The 15996-nt window shown below is 36.6% G+C and overlaps 1 protein-coding gene across 3 annotated transcripts in view; it reads left to right on the top strand.

Moving 5' to 3' along the window:
• Positions 1-5501, top strand: part of CAMK4 (calcium/calmodulin dependent protein kinase IV) — a 255400-nt gene extending 249899 nt beyond the window's left edge. For all 3 annotated transcript variants that reach the window (XM_005557500.5, XM_065546635.2, XM_073994032.1), the window contains 2 exons: positions 3700-3852; positions 4919-5501. In XM_005557500.5, coding sequence (XP_005557557.4) covers positions 3700-3852; positions 4919-5359 — 594 coding nt within the window. In that variant the 3' untranslated portion in view covers positions 5360-5501. The remainder of the gene's footprint in view (positions 1-3699; positions 3853-4918) is intronic.
• Positions 5502-15996: the final 10495 nt, after the last annotated feature.

Here is a 15996-nt window from a genome sequence, read left to right on the forward strand (position 1 = left end):
GCCAGTCTCTCCTGTGCCATCACTCACTTCACATCTCTCTCCTTTGCTCACTCTTCAGTCTAGTGCACCACATTTCTAGTTTATCATCAGCATATCTCAGGATATTGCCATGGCTCTTTCTTCTGCTCTGTAATGTTCTCTCTTTCTTCCTCCCCACCTTCTCCTCCATTACACATACACCCATACACACACACACACACACACACACACACCCACCCAGGTAACTCTTATTCTCAAGCCCCAGCTGCCACTAGAGATCCCTTGAGAGGCATGGTTGGCCTTCCCCTTCAGTCCCTCCTGCCTACAGTTGCTTCCTTCTGCCAAAATCTTCCTTTATCCCCTGCACTCCCCAGTTCATAACAGTCATCATGTATATATTTAATGGTCCTCCCTAATTAGATTTTAAGCTCTGAGGCAGGACAAAGCATGTGTACCCAGACCTCAGAACCACATGGGCATATAGTACAGACTCAGTAAATGTTCATTGGATGAAACAATGGATCCGGAAGTACCCCATGAAGTTTTAGAGTCTGACACACCTGGATTTAAGTGCCCCCTTTGTCATGTCCTGGAAGTGTAACCTTGGGCTCATGATCTAACCTTGCCATGCTTTAGTTTTCTCATCTAGGATAATTGTACCTATCTCTAGGTTGTTGTGAGAATTAAGGAACATAATCTATGTTAAGTAACTAATATCAACTAACTTAGTAATAGTACTCTTATTTAGCCTTCCTTCCATTTCTTTTCACCCTTAATAAATATTAAGTGAATAAGAGGGTTAGCTTTGATGTTCCTTCAGCTAGATCCCATGTTAGTTTATCACTACTTAAAACTTCAGAACTGGAAGAATCCTTGAGCTCCATAAATGTATACTTACTAAAAAAACCCACATCTGTTGTGTCATTGGCAGAGACTAAGTGCTGAGGAGTTGGGGAATTGGATGTAAGGGGTACCACAGGGTAATGGCGAGGTTTTGAGTGTGATTCTGACCTTCAGAAAGTTTCCTAACAATTCAGTTAGGATTGTTATCAATATCTTCAAATGTAAAGATTAGCAATGGTGTATATAAATTTTTGGTGCACATTGACTTTCAATAAATTCTTTGCATTTTCATGAGGAAGATAGTAATGATGAGGGAGAGGAGAAAAATGATCCAAAAATAAAAAGAAAATACCTAATTGTCAAAAATGTTGTAAGGATTAGGTCTCATTTACATGAAATTATTAATAGCCCTGTTCAACAGATGATAGCTATGACTACTATCAGATTTTTATTTACTACCATGCCTTCTTTCTCTTAACCATCCTGCCTTCCTCCATGTCCTCTCAGATTTTAAGCCTAAAAAGCCTCATGTCTCTGTCCACTACAAATCTAGCCCAGAAACACATTCTTTGCAGAAAGGAAGTGAACAGAGAACCAGATAGTATTTATTCCTCATTTGCCTTGCCACCTGATTTCCTTAGCCTGTGTTCACGTCTCCTTAGGTAATTAGAGGTAGAAAAGACCTGAGACTTACAACCACTCAAAGCTCCTTATTTTACACGTGAGCAGGCCAAGGTACAGAGAGAGTGACCGCCTTGGAGACGTCATGGTGTAGTGGCCACAAGATGCACTCTGACATACACAGACCTGAGTTTAAATACAGGCTCCATCAATTCCAAATTGTCTGACCTGAGGCAAGTCACTAACTCTTTCTGAGCTTCCCTCCTTCCCTCATTTATGAATTGGCACTATTAGTTCCAAATGATAAGGCTACTAAAAGATGACATGAGTTTTGAAAACCTTATATATGCATCTAAGAAGCAATTACAAAGGAATTAAAGTGGAAATAAGATTCTGTAAGGAAAGGGCCTGAGGGGGTGTCCACAGGCAATTCATATGTTTGTCTATATCTAGGGTCACAAAAGTAGCGAGCGGCATAACCAGGGCTTGAATGCACTTCCTGACTCCCAATAGTCTCTACATCATATCAGGTCACCCCTACTAAGCCCAGGATTGTGGATTATTTTATTTGTTGACCTTCCTGGCAATTTATTGACTGCCCATCCTCACAAGCAGTAGTAAACCTCCAAGAATGGGCTGCCATTGATTGAATTCCATTCTTTTTTTTTTTTTTTTTAATTTATTTATTATTATTATACTTTAAGTTGTAGGGTACATGTGCATAACGTGCAGGTTTGTTACATATGTATACTTGTGCCTTGTTGGTGTGCTGCACCCATCAACTCGTCATTTACATCAGGTATAACTCCCAATGCAATCCCTCCCCCCTCCCCCCTCCCCCCTCCCCATGATAGGTCCCGGTGTGTGATGTTCCCCTTCCTGAGTCCGAGTGATCTCATTGTTCAGTTCCCACCTATGAGTGAGAACGTGCGGTGTTTGGTTTTCTGTTCTTGTGATAGTTTGCTAAGAATGATGGTTTCCAGCTGCATCCATGTCCCTACAAAGGACACAAACTCATCCTTTTTGATGGCTGCATAGTATTCCATGGTGTATATGTGCCACATTTTCTTAATCCAATCTGTCACTGAAACTACCATCAGAGTGAACAGGCAACCTACAGAATGGGAGAAAATTTTTGCAATCTACTCATCTGACAAAGGGCTAATATCCAGAACCTACAAAGAACTCAAACAAATTTACAAGAAAAAAACAAACAACCCCATCAAAAAGTGGGCAAAGGATATGAACAGACATTTCTCAAAAGAAGACATTCATACAGCCAACAGACACATGAAAAAATGCTCATCATCACTGGCCATCAGAGAAATGCAAATCAAAACCACAATGAGATACCATCTCACACCAGTTAGAATGGCGATCATTAAAAAGTCAGGAAACAACAGGTGCTGGAGAGGATGTGGAGAAATAGGAACACTTTTACACTGTTGGTGGGATTGTAAACTAGTTCAACCATTATGGAAAACAGTATGGCGATTCCTCAAGGATCTAGAACTAGATGTACCATATGACCCAGCCATCCCATTACTGGGTATATATCCAAAGGATTATAAATTATGCTGCTATAAAGACACATGCACACGTATGTTTATTGCGGCACTATTCACAATAGCAAAGACTTGGAATCAACCCAAATGTCCATCAGTGAATTCCATTCTTTAAGCAAATCATGCCCTCAAGCCACTGACTTCCTGGATTATAAAATTATGTTTAAATTCTAGGCTTAGTCCTTCAAGTACCCTCAAGGGGTTAGAAAGAACTGTAAACCCCAAGATAGAAACATACGGTAGTATTCCGTAAGTGCTGGGATACTCTCCCTGTTGTTTGCCATTTAATCCCCACAGAAAGAATGATGGTGCATGAATGATTCCATTCTGTTACCATAGAGATGTACTTTAAGTTCTGAATTCTAGGTGATTGTGAAATGCAGCCCAGAATTATTTTGCTTGTTCTGCCTTAAAAGAACTTCCAGTCCACAGGCAAGGGAGGAGCTGTTTCTTGACTTCTGTTGGAAAGCCGTCTGCTACTTTGGGGGTATATGGCCCTGTCTTCTCAGACTCCCTCAGCTACTGCTACCTGAAGCCATTCCTACCTACAGTAGGACTTAAACAATTTTTTTCTAACATGTATTTAGTGGTACTGCTGGGAAATAGATTAAGACCTGCAAGTTTGTAAGCTGAGGGCAAGCCCAGGTCATCATAAAAACCTCACTAAGTTTATGGTTCTTTATTATTTCAGGTCAGAAAATTAATTGTTTTGGATCCAAAGAAACGGCTGACTACCTTTCAAGCTCTCCAGCATCCGTGGGTCACAGGTAAAGCAGCCAATTTTGTACACATGGATACCGCTCAAAAGAAGCTTCAAGAATTCAATGCTCGGCGTAAGCTTAAGGTAAGATAGCATATATTTTGTTTTGTTTTGTTTTCAAAAAAATTATCTCCGCTTGATCTATCAATAATAGTTCTAACGTTCTTCATCTAATACTATTATTTATTTCTTAAGGCACCAGGGCAAATCCTGCTTTGAAATTCCAATAAGGCTGACACAAAGCTACTTAAGTTTTCTTATACTCTTATAAGGAATTCATGATTAATAAAGCGAATTTGTTTTAGGTTGATATTTACATACCAAATATATTATTGCTGCTTCTCATCTAATTAAAGTGTACTGCTTAAACAGCATTGTTCAGGAAAAACTGATATTCAGAAAATTGTTTTCTTTCAGAATATGTAAAACTTGGGAAACAATTTTTGAAACTATATTTACTAATATAGATAAATAATTTACTTGACAAAAATTTAAAAAATTAAGTGATATAGTAAATTACTTATCATTTTATATAGTACCTATGGAATAGAGATTAGGAGCTTTTCTATTACATAACTGTGTTTAGGACTAACTATGTAAGTAGAGGATCTCAGAGAGCAGCTAGGAGTCAGAGTTAGGGTCCTATGCCGCCATTGCTTACAGTCTGATACAGAGTAAACAAATCTGAAAGGTTCCATGGTCACATTAATTATAAATACCCCAAATTAAATAGTCTTGACTTAACCTAGGATTTCTCAAGCTAGTTTGATTATGGAACTCTTGTATCCCCATGATGACATCCATATGGTAAAAACTACTAACATCCACATAACTAGTGTTCCGTAAAACAAATACACTAGGAAACACAGTTTAAAATTTTCAAAGATTGGTTAGTCACAGGTAAACACACGTACTCAGGCTTTCAGTTGTCCAGACGGTTAAATACACTAATTTGTATTTAATTAGAGATTAAAGAGGTTTTACTGTTCATTCTTCAAGTTTTATTTTGGCAAACATGTAGGAATAAGGTATTTTGAAAACTTTAAAACTAACCTATAAAATAGAATCCCTAAATGCAAAGCTGGGGTTGAGCTCTGATTTGGGGTGTTAAAGCAGAGGTAACACTTGACACTCTTCTGTTTCCAATCAGGCAGCGGTGAAGGCTGTGGTGGCCTCTTCCCGGCTGGGAAGTGCCAGCAGCAGCCATGGCAACATCCAGGAGAGCCACAAGGCTAGCCGAGACCCTTCTCCAATCCAAGACGGCAACGAGGACATGAAAGCTATTCCAGAAGGAGAGAAAATTCAAAGCGATGGGGCCCAAGCCGCAGTTAAGGGGGCACAGGCTGAGCTGATGAAGGTGCAAGCCTTAGAGAAAGTTAAAGGTTCAGATATAAATGCTGAAGAGGCCCCCAGGATGGTGCCCAAGGCAGTGGAGGATGGGATAAAGGTGGCTGACCTGGAACTAGAGAAGGGCCTAGCAGAGGAGAAGCTGAAGACTGTGGAGGAAGTAGCAGCTCCCAGGGAAGGGCAAGGAAGCTCTGCTGTGGGCTTTGACGTTCCACAGCAAGATGTGATCCTGCCAGAGTACTAAACCAGCTTCCTTCAGATCTGGAAGTCAAACACCGGCATTTTATGTACTTTGTCCTTCAGCAAGGAAGGTGTGGAAGCATGATATGTACTATAGTGATTCTGTTTTTGAGGTGCAAAAAAAATACATATATACCAGTTGGTAAATCTAACTTCAATGCATGTGACTGCTTTATGAAAATAATAGTGTCTTCTACGGCATGTAATGGATACCTAATACCGATGAGTTAAATTTTGCAAGTAAACACAACATAACACTTAAAAACATACATTTTCAGCAACCAGTGGCACATATTTGAAGTGAATAGTAGCAAATTGTTTTTGCTTTGAAAACCTAGCCATCCTACATCCTTTGGATTTCTTCACAAGGCAGTAATTCCTTTGAACTACTGCTTAGCTAATATTAGGCAGTGCTAAAAGACATGTTCCCATAAGTTTTACAACATTTTACTTTTTATCATTGATGTGTTCAAACTGTTTACAAGGAGATGCTTGTAGATATAGTTGTACATATATGCAAAAAAAAAAAAAAAATCTACTTGCAATGGTAAGAAATTGAAGTATCCTTTAAAGGCCATGAAGCCATATGTCCCTAAAGCTTGTGTGTGCAGAATGCTTTATTTTATTCTTATTTATATATACTATATTAATAATAACCAAAATGTTCTAAGATTCTGCCATTTTACAACCCTGGAGGAAGTAATTTACAAACTCATGCTGAGTTTCATTCTTTCCTTCACCTGCTCTCCAATAAGATGACTTTCTGATAGACAAAGCTTAGGGCGTAATAAAGAAACAGGGAAGAAAAGAAGGTAAGACTGTACTTAAACTGATGAAGATAAGATTGATTCCTTTTCATTTTCCAGATAAAATTGTATTTACTCATGAATTTATACAAATTTACAGATAAGAACATTTTAATGCATAAAATCTATAATTACCAAGGTTCAAATATTTACAAAAATCCATTTCACAGGTTACTGCCAAAATGTCTTAATAGAGTAGGAATAATATTCTGTTATAAGATTATTAATTATTGACTTTAATAGAGTAAGAAAACATTATTCTTTACCAAAGCTCTTTTTTAAATCCAATTGATGGTTATCGACACATATCCCTTACAAACTAAAATTCTTTATGAAAAGCTAGTATGTCTTTTTCTCATATTTGGAATGAAAGTACCCACATTTTACAATGTAGTATTGAGAATGTGCCTGCCAAGAAATTTAGCACAATGCAATTTATTTACCTTAAAAAACAAACAAAAACAAAAAGAAAAATACTGATTTCAAATCAGTCTCTTAAAAAGCTGGAACATTAGACCTAGTATTTTATTATGATTTTTCCCAGAATAAATATAATTTCTCCTTGACTTTCATAGAAACACTTTCCCCTTATAGAAATTGCACTAAGTATCTCCAATTTATTTCTAGTTTGAGTTGAAATGAATATTTTATCAGATTAATTATGTGTCTATTTTTGGTGGGTTAATTTTAAAAAGAATTCATTTTAAAAAATAATTATTTTCAGAGACCAAATTAAAGACAATAAAAAATGGCTATCACATAAAATTCCTTATTAAAAAAAGAGATCTTAAATTATGTTGGCTCTCCCTCAAAACTATTAAATTAGACAATGAAATTAAAGCTCCAGGTTGTAGAGGCTGTTGGACCTCAGTTGACTTTCTTCTTTTCAATCACAAATCTTCCTCTACTACTATTCTCATGGGAAGGAAACAAGGTAGGACTTCTTATCTTTCATAGTTTAAGAATCTTAACAGGTCACTGATACGGAGCCCTGAAGAGGCACATCATCTGGGCTCAGAAGATTATTTTTTGTTTTGTTTTATTTGTACTATCTAGTAGAGAGCACTTTTCTTATTCCCTCTGTCCTTCCTTCCTCGTTTAATTATTCCGTCTCAGAATTCCCATGTTGTCCATTATAAGGGGCTCACTGTTTTTAACCTTTAAGAATGCCTTCTTTATTAAGCATTAAGATTTCCATTTAAGAGGATCAATTTCCTGTTGTACTTTTTACCACGAGACTGAACACACACACGTATGTATTGGAAGAGCAAAGAGAGGGAAGGGGGTCTTGTTAGAAAGTGGCACTTAGCTGAAAGATCAGAACACATCATTCCTCCCTGCTCACCCCCATACTGTTCCAAGGGCAGTTGTTACATTATTCCCACACTACGGTAGGGCTGACTGCATTCGTTGGCCCTGTGAACTATAGAAACAACATTGCAAATACCTTGGCCAATGTGTATCTTAGAATTTACTCATTTAAATGAGCGCATATTACCACTCCTCGACATGAGTACTCAAGAGTTGAGGATAATTCCCTCTATCTTTTTAAACCTATAAACTACATTTCTAAAAAATCAATGGGAGTTTTAAATTTTGACTCATGTTAGAGATTAGATTCTGATAATGACTATATAGTGACTAATTTCGTTGTTTCAGTAGGAAACAAGTCAAACTTTCAAAAACGTTGGTCATTTCAGTCAAATTATTCAAAGATTTCATATATATACATCCTAAGTTAAGATATTTATGTTAACATTTTTGAAAGAACAGTCAATGTTTATATTGCTTGTTAAAATGGAGTGTATTGTCTATTTCAAAGATTACTTAGCTAAATAATAGTAGACAGAGATTTAATTTAACAAAATACTTCATTACATCACTCCTAATTGGCAATATAGTCACAAAGCAAAATAATTAAAATTTCAGCAAAAAATAAATTACATTTTGCATTTTAGAGCTAACAATTATCAAGTTACATTATCGGTTTTTATTTTGAGATAAGTTCAGATACATAGCATAAACTAGGTTTTGTTGTTTTTTTCTTTTAACTATGAAGGACAGTCTTGAATTATTTCCCCCATTAACAAAGTCTAATTGGAATCCAGTATTTTTTTCTCAAACTAGTTTCACTTGTCCCAGAACACATAAATAGGTAAAAATTAGAATAATATGGTTGTAGAACTTAACTGTCCACAAGTGCATTATATAAATATAAATATAATGCAAGCACATGTCATTTAAGATTTTCTATTAGTCACATTTTAAGAAAAATAGATGAAATTATAGTATTTTTAATCCAATTCATCCAAATTATTCTATCAATATATAGGTAATATTAAAATTTAATGAGATATTTTGAATTCTTTATTTTTATACTGTTTTCAAAACCAGGAGTGTATGTTAGGCCTTTGGTACATCAAGTGCTCAATAGTCACATGTGGCTAGTGGCTACCATATTAGACAGCACTGGTCTAGATACTTTTTATTTTAAGCAAAGTGACACTTGAAGTTCTATGCTTAGATTTAAGTGGCCTGTTTTCACATTGAGGAGCTGGTGGGAGGCCAAAAAGAAAGTGTTTCAGAAATGTTACACACTGAGTAAAAGCTTATTGACCACTCCTGCCCATTCATGTGCTTCAGAGGGGAAATGATTCCTAACATGACTTCAAAGAACAACACTTTCCTGGGCATTACTAAATTATCTCCTGACTAATCCCTCTGATTCCTGATGGGCCCTGGAGTCTTGACTACAGCCTAGAGTCTCCTGAGTACTGCCATGATGCCAATAGTATTCTTGCTTACCAAAATCTACTGTCAGCCAACCATGTGTCTTCATTCAGGAAGGACTGCACATAGAATCCGATTTTGAGGCCTGGATTAAGCTGCATGCCATCCTTGTATCACAGGCAATATGTCTTTCTGGAAATCTACTGAACCATCCGAAATCTGCATGATGAAGATTGCGTAATGATGGTGATATCATGCCAGTTATCCTCAAAATGGGAATATGACCATTAGCTGGCATTTTTAGATTTCCTTAGAAGGGTTTAATCAACACTGCCATTACGCATGGATTTAACACAAGACTTTTGAAAATTTTTTACATACTGATTTTAGAATAATCCTCAAGGTTCTATAGTCATTTTTAGTGGAAGACTTAAAAAGAAAGGAACAATTTTTACTGTGACTTCAATTTCATAGTATTTTAAACATATTTTGTAATTCGGAATGTTTAGCAATCCCTGTGTCCTGTTTCACATGCATGGTACCTGATAGTGGGTTGCCTACAGGCTGAAGATTTGGAGGGAGCCATTGTGTTTCATAAATCAGTTTTTATTGCACAGAAGCAGCTGGTTGTATTTCAAGTTGGAAAAAGAAAAGTAAATGCCAGAAAAGGCAAAGGATAAACTTAGTAAGTCATTTATTTTGTTTTAGAATTGTTTTTGCAAAGCAAAAATTTTTTTTAAAAAGGCCAACAAAGTGAATCAGCAGTAGCATTTTCTTGATGAAGGTTGACTCAATGTATAATTAACAAATATACATAGCAGAGTCAATCATAGTGCCATTATGTCACTTATTTGTCATTGCAAAGTATTCAGTCTTGTTGTCTAGATTTACTTTAGATGGTGCAAAATTTCCAGACAGTAACCTATGTAAAAGGATTTGTAATTTCCTTATAATTCCTGCCTATTAGTCCATATTCTAATTTCCTTATGTTCATCACTGATGTGTTCCTGATCAGGGTCATTGCTAGTAGTTGAGCATTTACTGGTTGAACACTGTTTAATGGTTAGATGTTATGTGTGTCTGCATTAAAAAAAAAATGTACATGTTATTTCATTATTGGTATTATAATATTCATAACCACATGATAAACAGAAATGTACTCAATAATTTCCTATAAAATTTTCCAAAGTGCTTTTATTCCCCTGACACACTCAGGGTGAATTTTTGGCTCCTTGGCAAAAAAAAAAGAGCGAGACCACTGGAGAGAAATCAGCCAGCCACCCACAGTAACCAAGTTCAGCATTTCCTCTTTCTGTATTTTGACCAATATATTAAGAGCAAGTTTTGTCATTATTACTCCTTGTGGATATTACCTGAGATCAAATAATATAATCTCAGCTCATAGAACTTAGCCATTTCTATACTTATCTTGGAGAGCAATAACAAACTTGATTAATTTATGTTTGGTTATTTAAAATTCCAACTTTCATAAATGCTCTGTGATGTACTCAAGACAATTGGATTGTGTGATATTAACTTCAAGAACTCAGTCTGTTCCCTGTCATCTGGATCAGAGGTCCACCAGGGCAAAATAGAAGCCTTGCCGAGAAAGTGAACCATCTTACTCTCCTTTAAAGGAATCAGATATTGCTCTAGAGAAGACTCCAGGCATTGACCTGGTTGAGCTCAAATGAGCCAAGTGGGAGAAAACCTCTTCTCATCCTCTGATTGAAAGTGATACAATTTGAATATTGGTATATTGTCATTGGTCAATAATGGAAAAATGAGATTCCACCAATGGGTTGCTCCTTTCCTGTCTTGGTTTGCTATGCCTTATCCCAGATCAGTGTTTTGTTCCATCCCTATGGCCATCAGGCTTGTCCTCTAAAGCCCTGACAGGAGCATCCCAGACTGGAGAAATGCAGGGTATTTGTGGCCCAGAATTTTGTTTGAAACTCTAAACAGCAATGCTAAGACTGCAAAATTACACTATTCTAAACAGTTGTTTTCAGCTCATTTTGAAGATTGACCTGGAAAACACATGGATATAGAATATACACATTTAATCTTTGCTTGTGATTCACTGTGTCAAAAATGACATTTAATTTTCACTCTGATTAATCTTTATTTTCAATTTAAAAGATTTCAGTCTACTTAAATACAAGACTTTATATTCCAATTTTTGAAAGCTAGTGTTTTCCCTAAGCTCTCTCTCAACTCTGACAGTTTGTGAATGATAAAAATTTACTAAGTTTGTCCTTTCCTTGATAGATGTAGAGCAGTTCATCTGTTTTGTAAAGGTACAATTAAGTATAACTATAGGCTGGGCATAATGGCTCACGCCTGTAATCCCAACACTTTGAGAGGCCGAGGTGGGCGGATCACCTGAGGTCAGGAGTTTGAGACCAGTCTGGCCAACGTGGTGAAACCCCTAATACAAAAATTAGCTGGACGTGGTGGCACGCGCCTGTAACCTCAGCTACTCAGGAGGCTGAGGCAGGAGAATCTCTTGAAGCCAGGAGGCAGAGGTTGCAGTGAGCCAAAATTGCACCACTGCACTGCAGCCTGGGCAACAAGAGTGAAACTCCATCCAAAAAAAAAAAATATATATATATATACATTTTTGATATATATGATTATAAATTGAACACTATCGTCTCATACTGCCTCCTTTTAACCTGACCTATTTGATATGCCTACAATACAGTTAATATGCAACAGTATAGAGAACAAATAGCATATTCATAATTTATGATTGTTTTTCTGTTTATGTTACCCATAAGTCTCAGTAATATTTTAGAAGTCCTCTATAAGCCAAAAGAATGTTGTAACATGTCCATTTATTAAGTAGTTAGGCCTAAACATTGTAATACTAGTCCATTCCATGTCCAACAGATGTTGCTGTGTTTCCTTCAACATTTTTAAATGTGAGTTTAGTGAGTGGGTACAGCTGAGTTGGGGTTTCAGTAATTTCTTATGCCCAATAAACTAAAGGTATCAGTAAAAGGGATTATTAGTAAACAAATTAGTTATTTATGCTCTTACTTGTTTGAATGTCATTCATTTTATCTCTCGTCTTTGAGATACACACATTAAAACTTATGTGCGTATTTTTTTAAAGAGTAATTTCCACATAATTCCCCAAGAACTGAACTCGAATTTCCAAAAAACAGTTTTCAGAACTTAAGCAACCTATGATTCACAGAGCAAATCTACCAAAGCTCCATTTTTATTGGAACACAGGCATGCTCATTTATGTACATATTGTTTGTGGCTGCTTTTATGTTGCCAAGGCAGAGTTGAGTACTTTCAACAGAGGCCATATGAACCACAAAGCCTAAAATGTTTATCTGGCCCCTTACAGTAAAACAATGACCCTGGGTTTTCATGGCACCCCAATGCCTTTTTGGTGACCTGAAGGAATACAGATTCCTATATTCCAATTTTTTTTTCCCCCTTAGCTTAAGGTTTGTATTCCCATTTGCTTCTTAGGAAGTTAGGAAAATCTTGTTTTATGTTGCAGATGCTCTCACAACAGTAATTGTGCTGGAGATACAACTTAGTGAAATTTTCCTACAGAACTAAAAACTCAAAATTGAATCACTCCTGAAAAAAGGAAATTTAGAGTATGAACTGAGTTGGTTGAGAGTGGAATTAAAAAGATTTCTAGCACTTTGAGCATGTTTTAGAAATTTGATCCTTACATTTAAAATTATGTAAATGACGTCTTTCACTGGCATTTGCTCACATTTAAGTCAATCTACAGCTGTTACTTACTAAGCTAAGAAATGAGAAGATCACTTTGGTTCTGAATCTCTCATAATATTCTGAAGTAATTTCTATCAGTTGAATTTTCATTAATCATTTTAGGAAATATGTTTTATTTTGTGGCATTATATGACAATGACTTTCTCATCAATAGCTCAGGGAATACGCAAACAGTCAGCTCTTTTATGTAAGAAAGCCACTTTCTAATCCCCACGCTTTCCTGAGTGTTACAAATTTCATTTCTTTGAAAAGAGAGGGCCTGGAGTAAATGCTTTCCTTTGCTTTCCTTACATATTTAGAAATCCAAGAAGGGCCCTTGTCTTGGTCTATTTCTGTCACAGAGAAATTGATCATTCCAAAATACCTACCTTAAGGGAAGCTAGTGACTGAGATATGGAGAAAAACACAGGTGTTCATGACCTTTGTGTTTCCACTTGACTTTCAACATCTGTAACCAAAAGTCACAAATGAAATATTGAGAAAATGCAATATCAACTTATTAGGAGTACCTAAAATTATCTCTAAATAACATACTGTTTTCTTTAAACTACTGCAGCAGTCAATAATATAATATAGCCACTAGGATATACTCACTGTAGAACTCAGAATAAAATATATGAATCATCTGCTAGTCTTCATGGTTATGTGTAGCAGAGACTTTACTGGAATGAGAGAGGGGAAAGATAACAAAATATAGATTAGGATTCCACATTCCCCCCTGTCCATCTTCTTGATTGCTCAGTTTGAAGACACTCATTGATGGACAAATACTTTAGAAATGAATAGACTAAAGCCAATAGCTAATGTTTCTCCCAGAAACAAAACAACATAGTTCAGGGCATATTAGGCCTACATCCTAACCACACTTTAAGGAAGTGATTTCCTGCTTCCCAAGGAGCAGCCCACTCTAGGAACCATTTTCCCAGTAAACTTGCACTGAGAAACTATTATATGCCATGGAGGAGTCAAAGATGAATTAAATCCAATGCTATCCTCCAGGAGTGAGCTTTGTAGTTGGAGAGAAAAGCCAACCTTACAGATAAACCTGTACATATACCACCTATGCTACATTTAGGAATGGAATAAGGAATGGATAAGCCCTAGGAATGGAAAGAGGAAAAAGCTCCCTTTTGCCAGGAATGATGAAGGAAAGCTTTATGGAAACACAGGTTATATATGAAAGATGGGTGAATCTTTGCAGGTAGGGAATAAGTAGGGGGCATATCTGGCTGAGAACCGGCCTGATCACAGAGTGGAAAAATGAAAGGCAGAGGTGAAGGAATAATACTAAATGTGAAAGGCTGAAATACACAGGGAAGTGTTGCCAGTGTGCAGCAGAATCTCATCTTGTGCAAAATTGAATTAGACATACTTCCTTGCTTCTTTCTTATTCTGGGTAGGTACACGTGCAGCCTTTCCTCAGAGCATCTAGCCTGACATACTTGGCTCATCTGCTGTGCTTCTAAGCCAAATAAAAATCATCAAACACATCGAAGATATTTTTGGGAGTCACCAGGTTAACGCAAAGCCTCAGTCACTGAAAGGAAAAACTGCATTGGCCAGGTCCCCACTGACAAAACAGAGTAAACGATAGTATGATAGATAATTTCAAGTTTTGCAAGACTCCAATTTCTGAAAAAGTCTCGTGACTCCAAAAAATCATGTACTTCCTAAAATGTTGCCAGTGGAGGACCAAATCAAGGTTATTGCTGACATCATTTTTTCAACCTTTTCAGTTATTTGACCTGAATAGGCAATCCCCCAGGATTTCTGATTGAATTCTACCTGAAAGTTTAGATTTCAAAAGAGAACCTGTAGGAAGCTAAGTCTCAGACAACAAAATTTAAAACCATCAGAACTTGTTTCTCCAAACATCAAGCTGCTCCTGTCAAGTCCTTTTTCATCTCTCCCTTTTGTCCCTTTACATACTCTTTTGTAAATTCCTTTTGATATCATTTATTGCAAGCAGTATTTTTACATCCATCTTCAAGAAACATGTTTTGGGAGACATTTAGAATCAACTAAAAGTGTGTGTATGTTTAGTTGTCTTGCCTCTTTATTTCAGATAATGCCTGTGATTAGTGAATGGTGGCATTATTCCTGAAGACAATAAAATGAAGGAAGATAGGGACAAAGATTGACTGTCATTTGAATGATGGAAGAGAAGCTAAGAAGTAGAATTACTGTGAGGTTACAGTTAGCAGACATTGAGAAAGGAAAACTTCCTACTTGGGCTTTTCAGGCTTATGTGACATTATCTGGATGTGTTTTCTAGTCTTTCCTAAAGGAGAAATTTTTATTCCTGGGTTGCTGAAATCTTTCTGGACTAAAAGGATATAAGCAGCTCAATAGCAGCATAGAGGATTAGATTAAAGGAACAGCACTGCATACAGGAAACCTAAATCTCCAATAGTTTAGGCTGCAAGTCCTTAGCCAAACACAAGAGCATGTAAGATTTGGAGGACAAAGTATAAATATTTTAAGTTTGCATAACCAAGATTATAGGCTACCTTCCCAACTTCTAATTGAAGAGCACTGAAAACGGAGCTGTGAACACTTCATTTTTAAAACCTGACAACATGGTGCTACTGACTACTTAATACAAAGATATATTACAATATTTTTAGGTAAACATATTAAGTTTGGCCTGGGCATAAATGTACATACAGAAAATGTTTGTAGAGAATTCATCAAAATCATGCCCATTTACTGTTGTAGAGCTAGTGTTCTTCAATGGTGGTGACTGACCAGTGAGTTTCTACTTCCTACAGACGGGACACAACAGTCATGGGCTGTCTCAACTGCCCAAAGTCTGAGGCAGACCACGTGAGAGCTGTGGCTTCTTCTTGGATTCAGGTTGGATAACCCAAATCAATGACTAAATATGTACATTTTGGGGGCGGTTGGGGGGTGTTTTCCAGGAACTTGAAGAGTACATGACATTATAAAAAATGGGTGTTGGAAGACTAATTGTAGAAATTTGACCTGAGGGCCAATGTTACTTTGTGTAAGTTCACTCAGACATGTCAGAACATGCCCAAAGAAGCCTATACCTTGCTGCTGGGAAATGTAAAGCAGTTTGCATGTACAATATGATAATAAATCATCTAAGAACCCACCAAAACTTTGCATTTTGTGATTTCAAATGTTACCACAATTCAAGAAACACCATGGACATTTTTCTTACACCTGAAATATGCAGTTGAATCACTCCTTGAGTGTTTTCTCATTCTCTCAAATTATACTTTGAGTTTCAGAGCATAGCACTCATACTGAGTGCTCACATATTTTTGGTTGAGTAAAATTATAAAATTACTAGAGTTAAAAGAGGATATTA

This window comes from Macaca fascicularis, chromosome 6, assembly GCF_037993035.2.
Source record: "Macaca fascicularis isolate 582-1 chromosome 6, T2T-MFA8v1.1".
NCBI classification, from domain to species: Eukaryota; Metazoa; Chordata; class Mammalia; order Primates; family Cercopithecidae; genus Macaca; species Macaca fascicularis.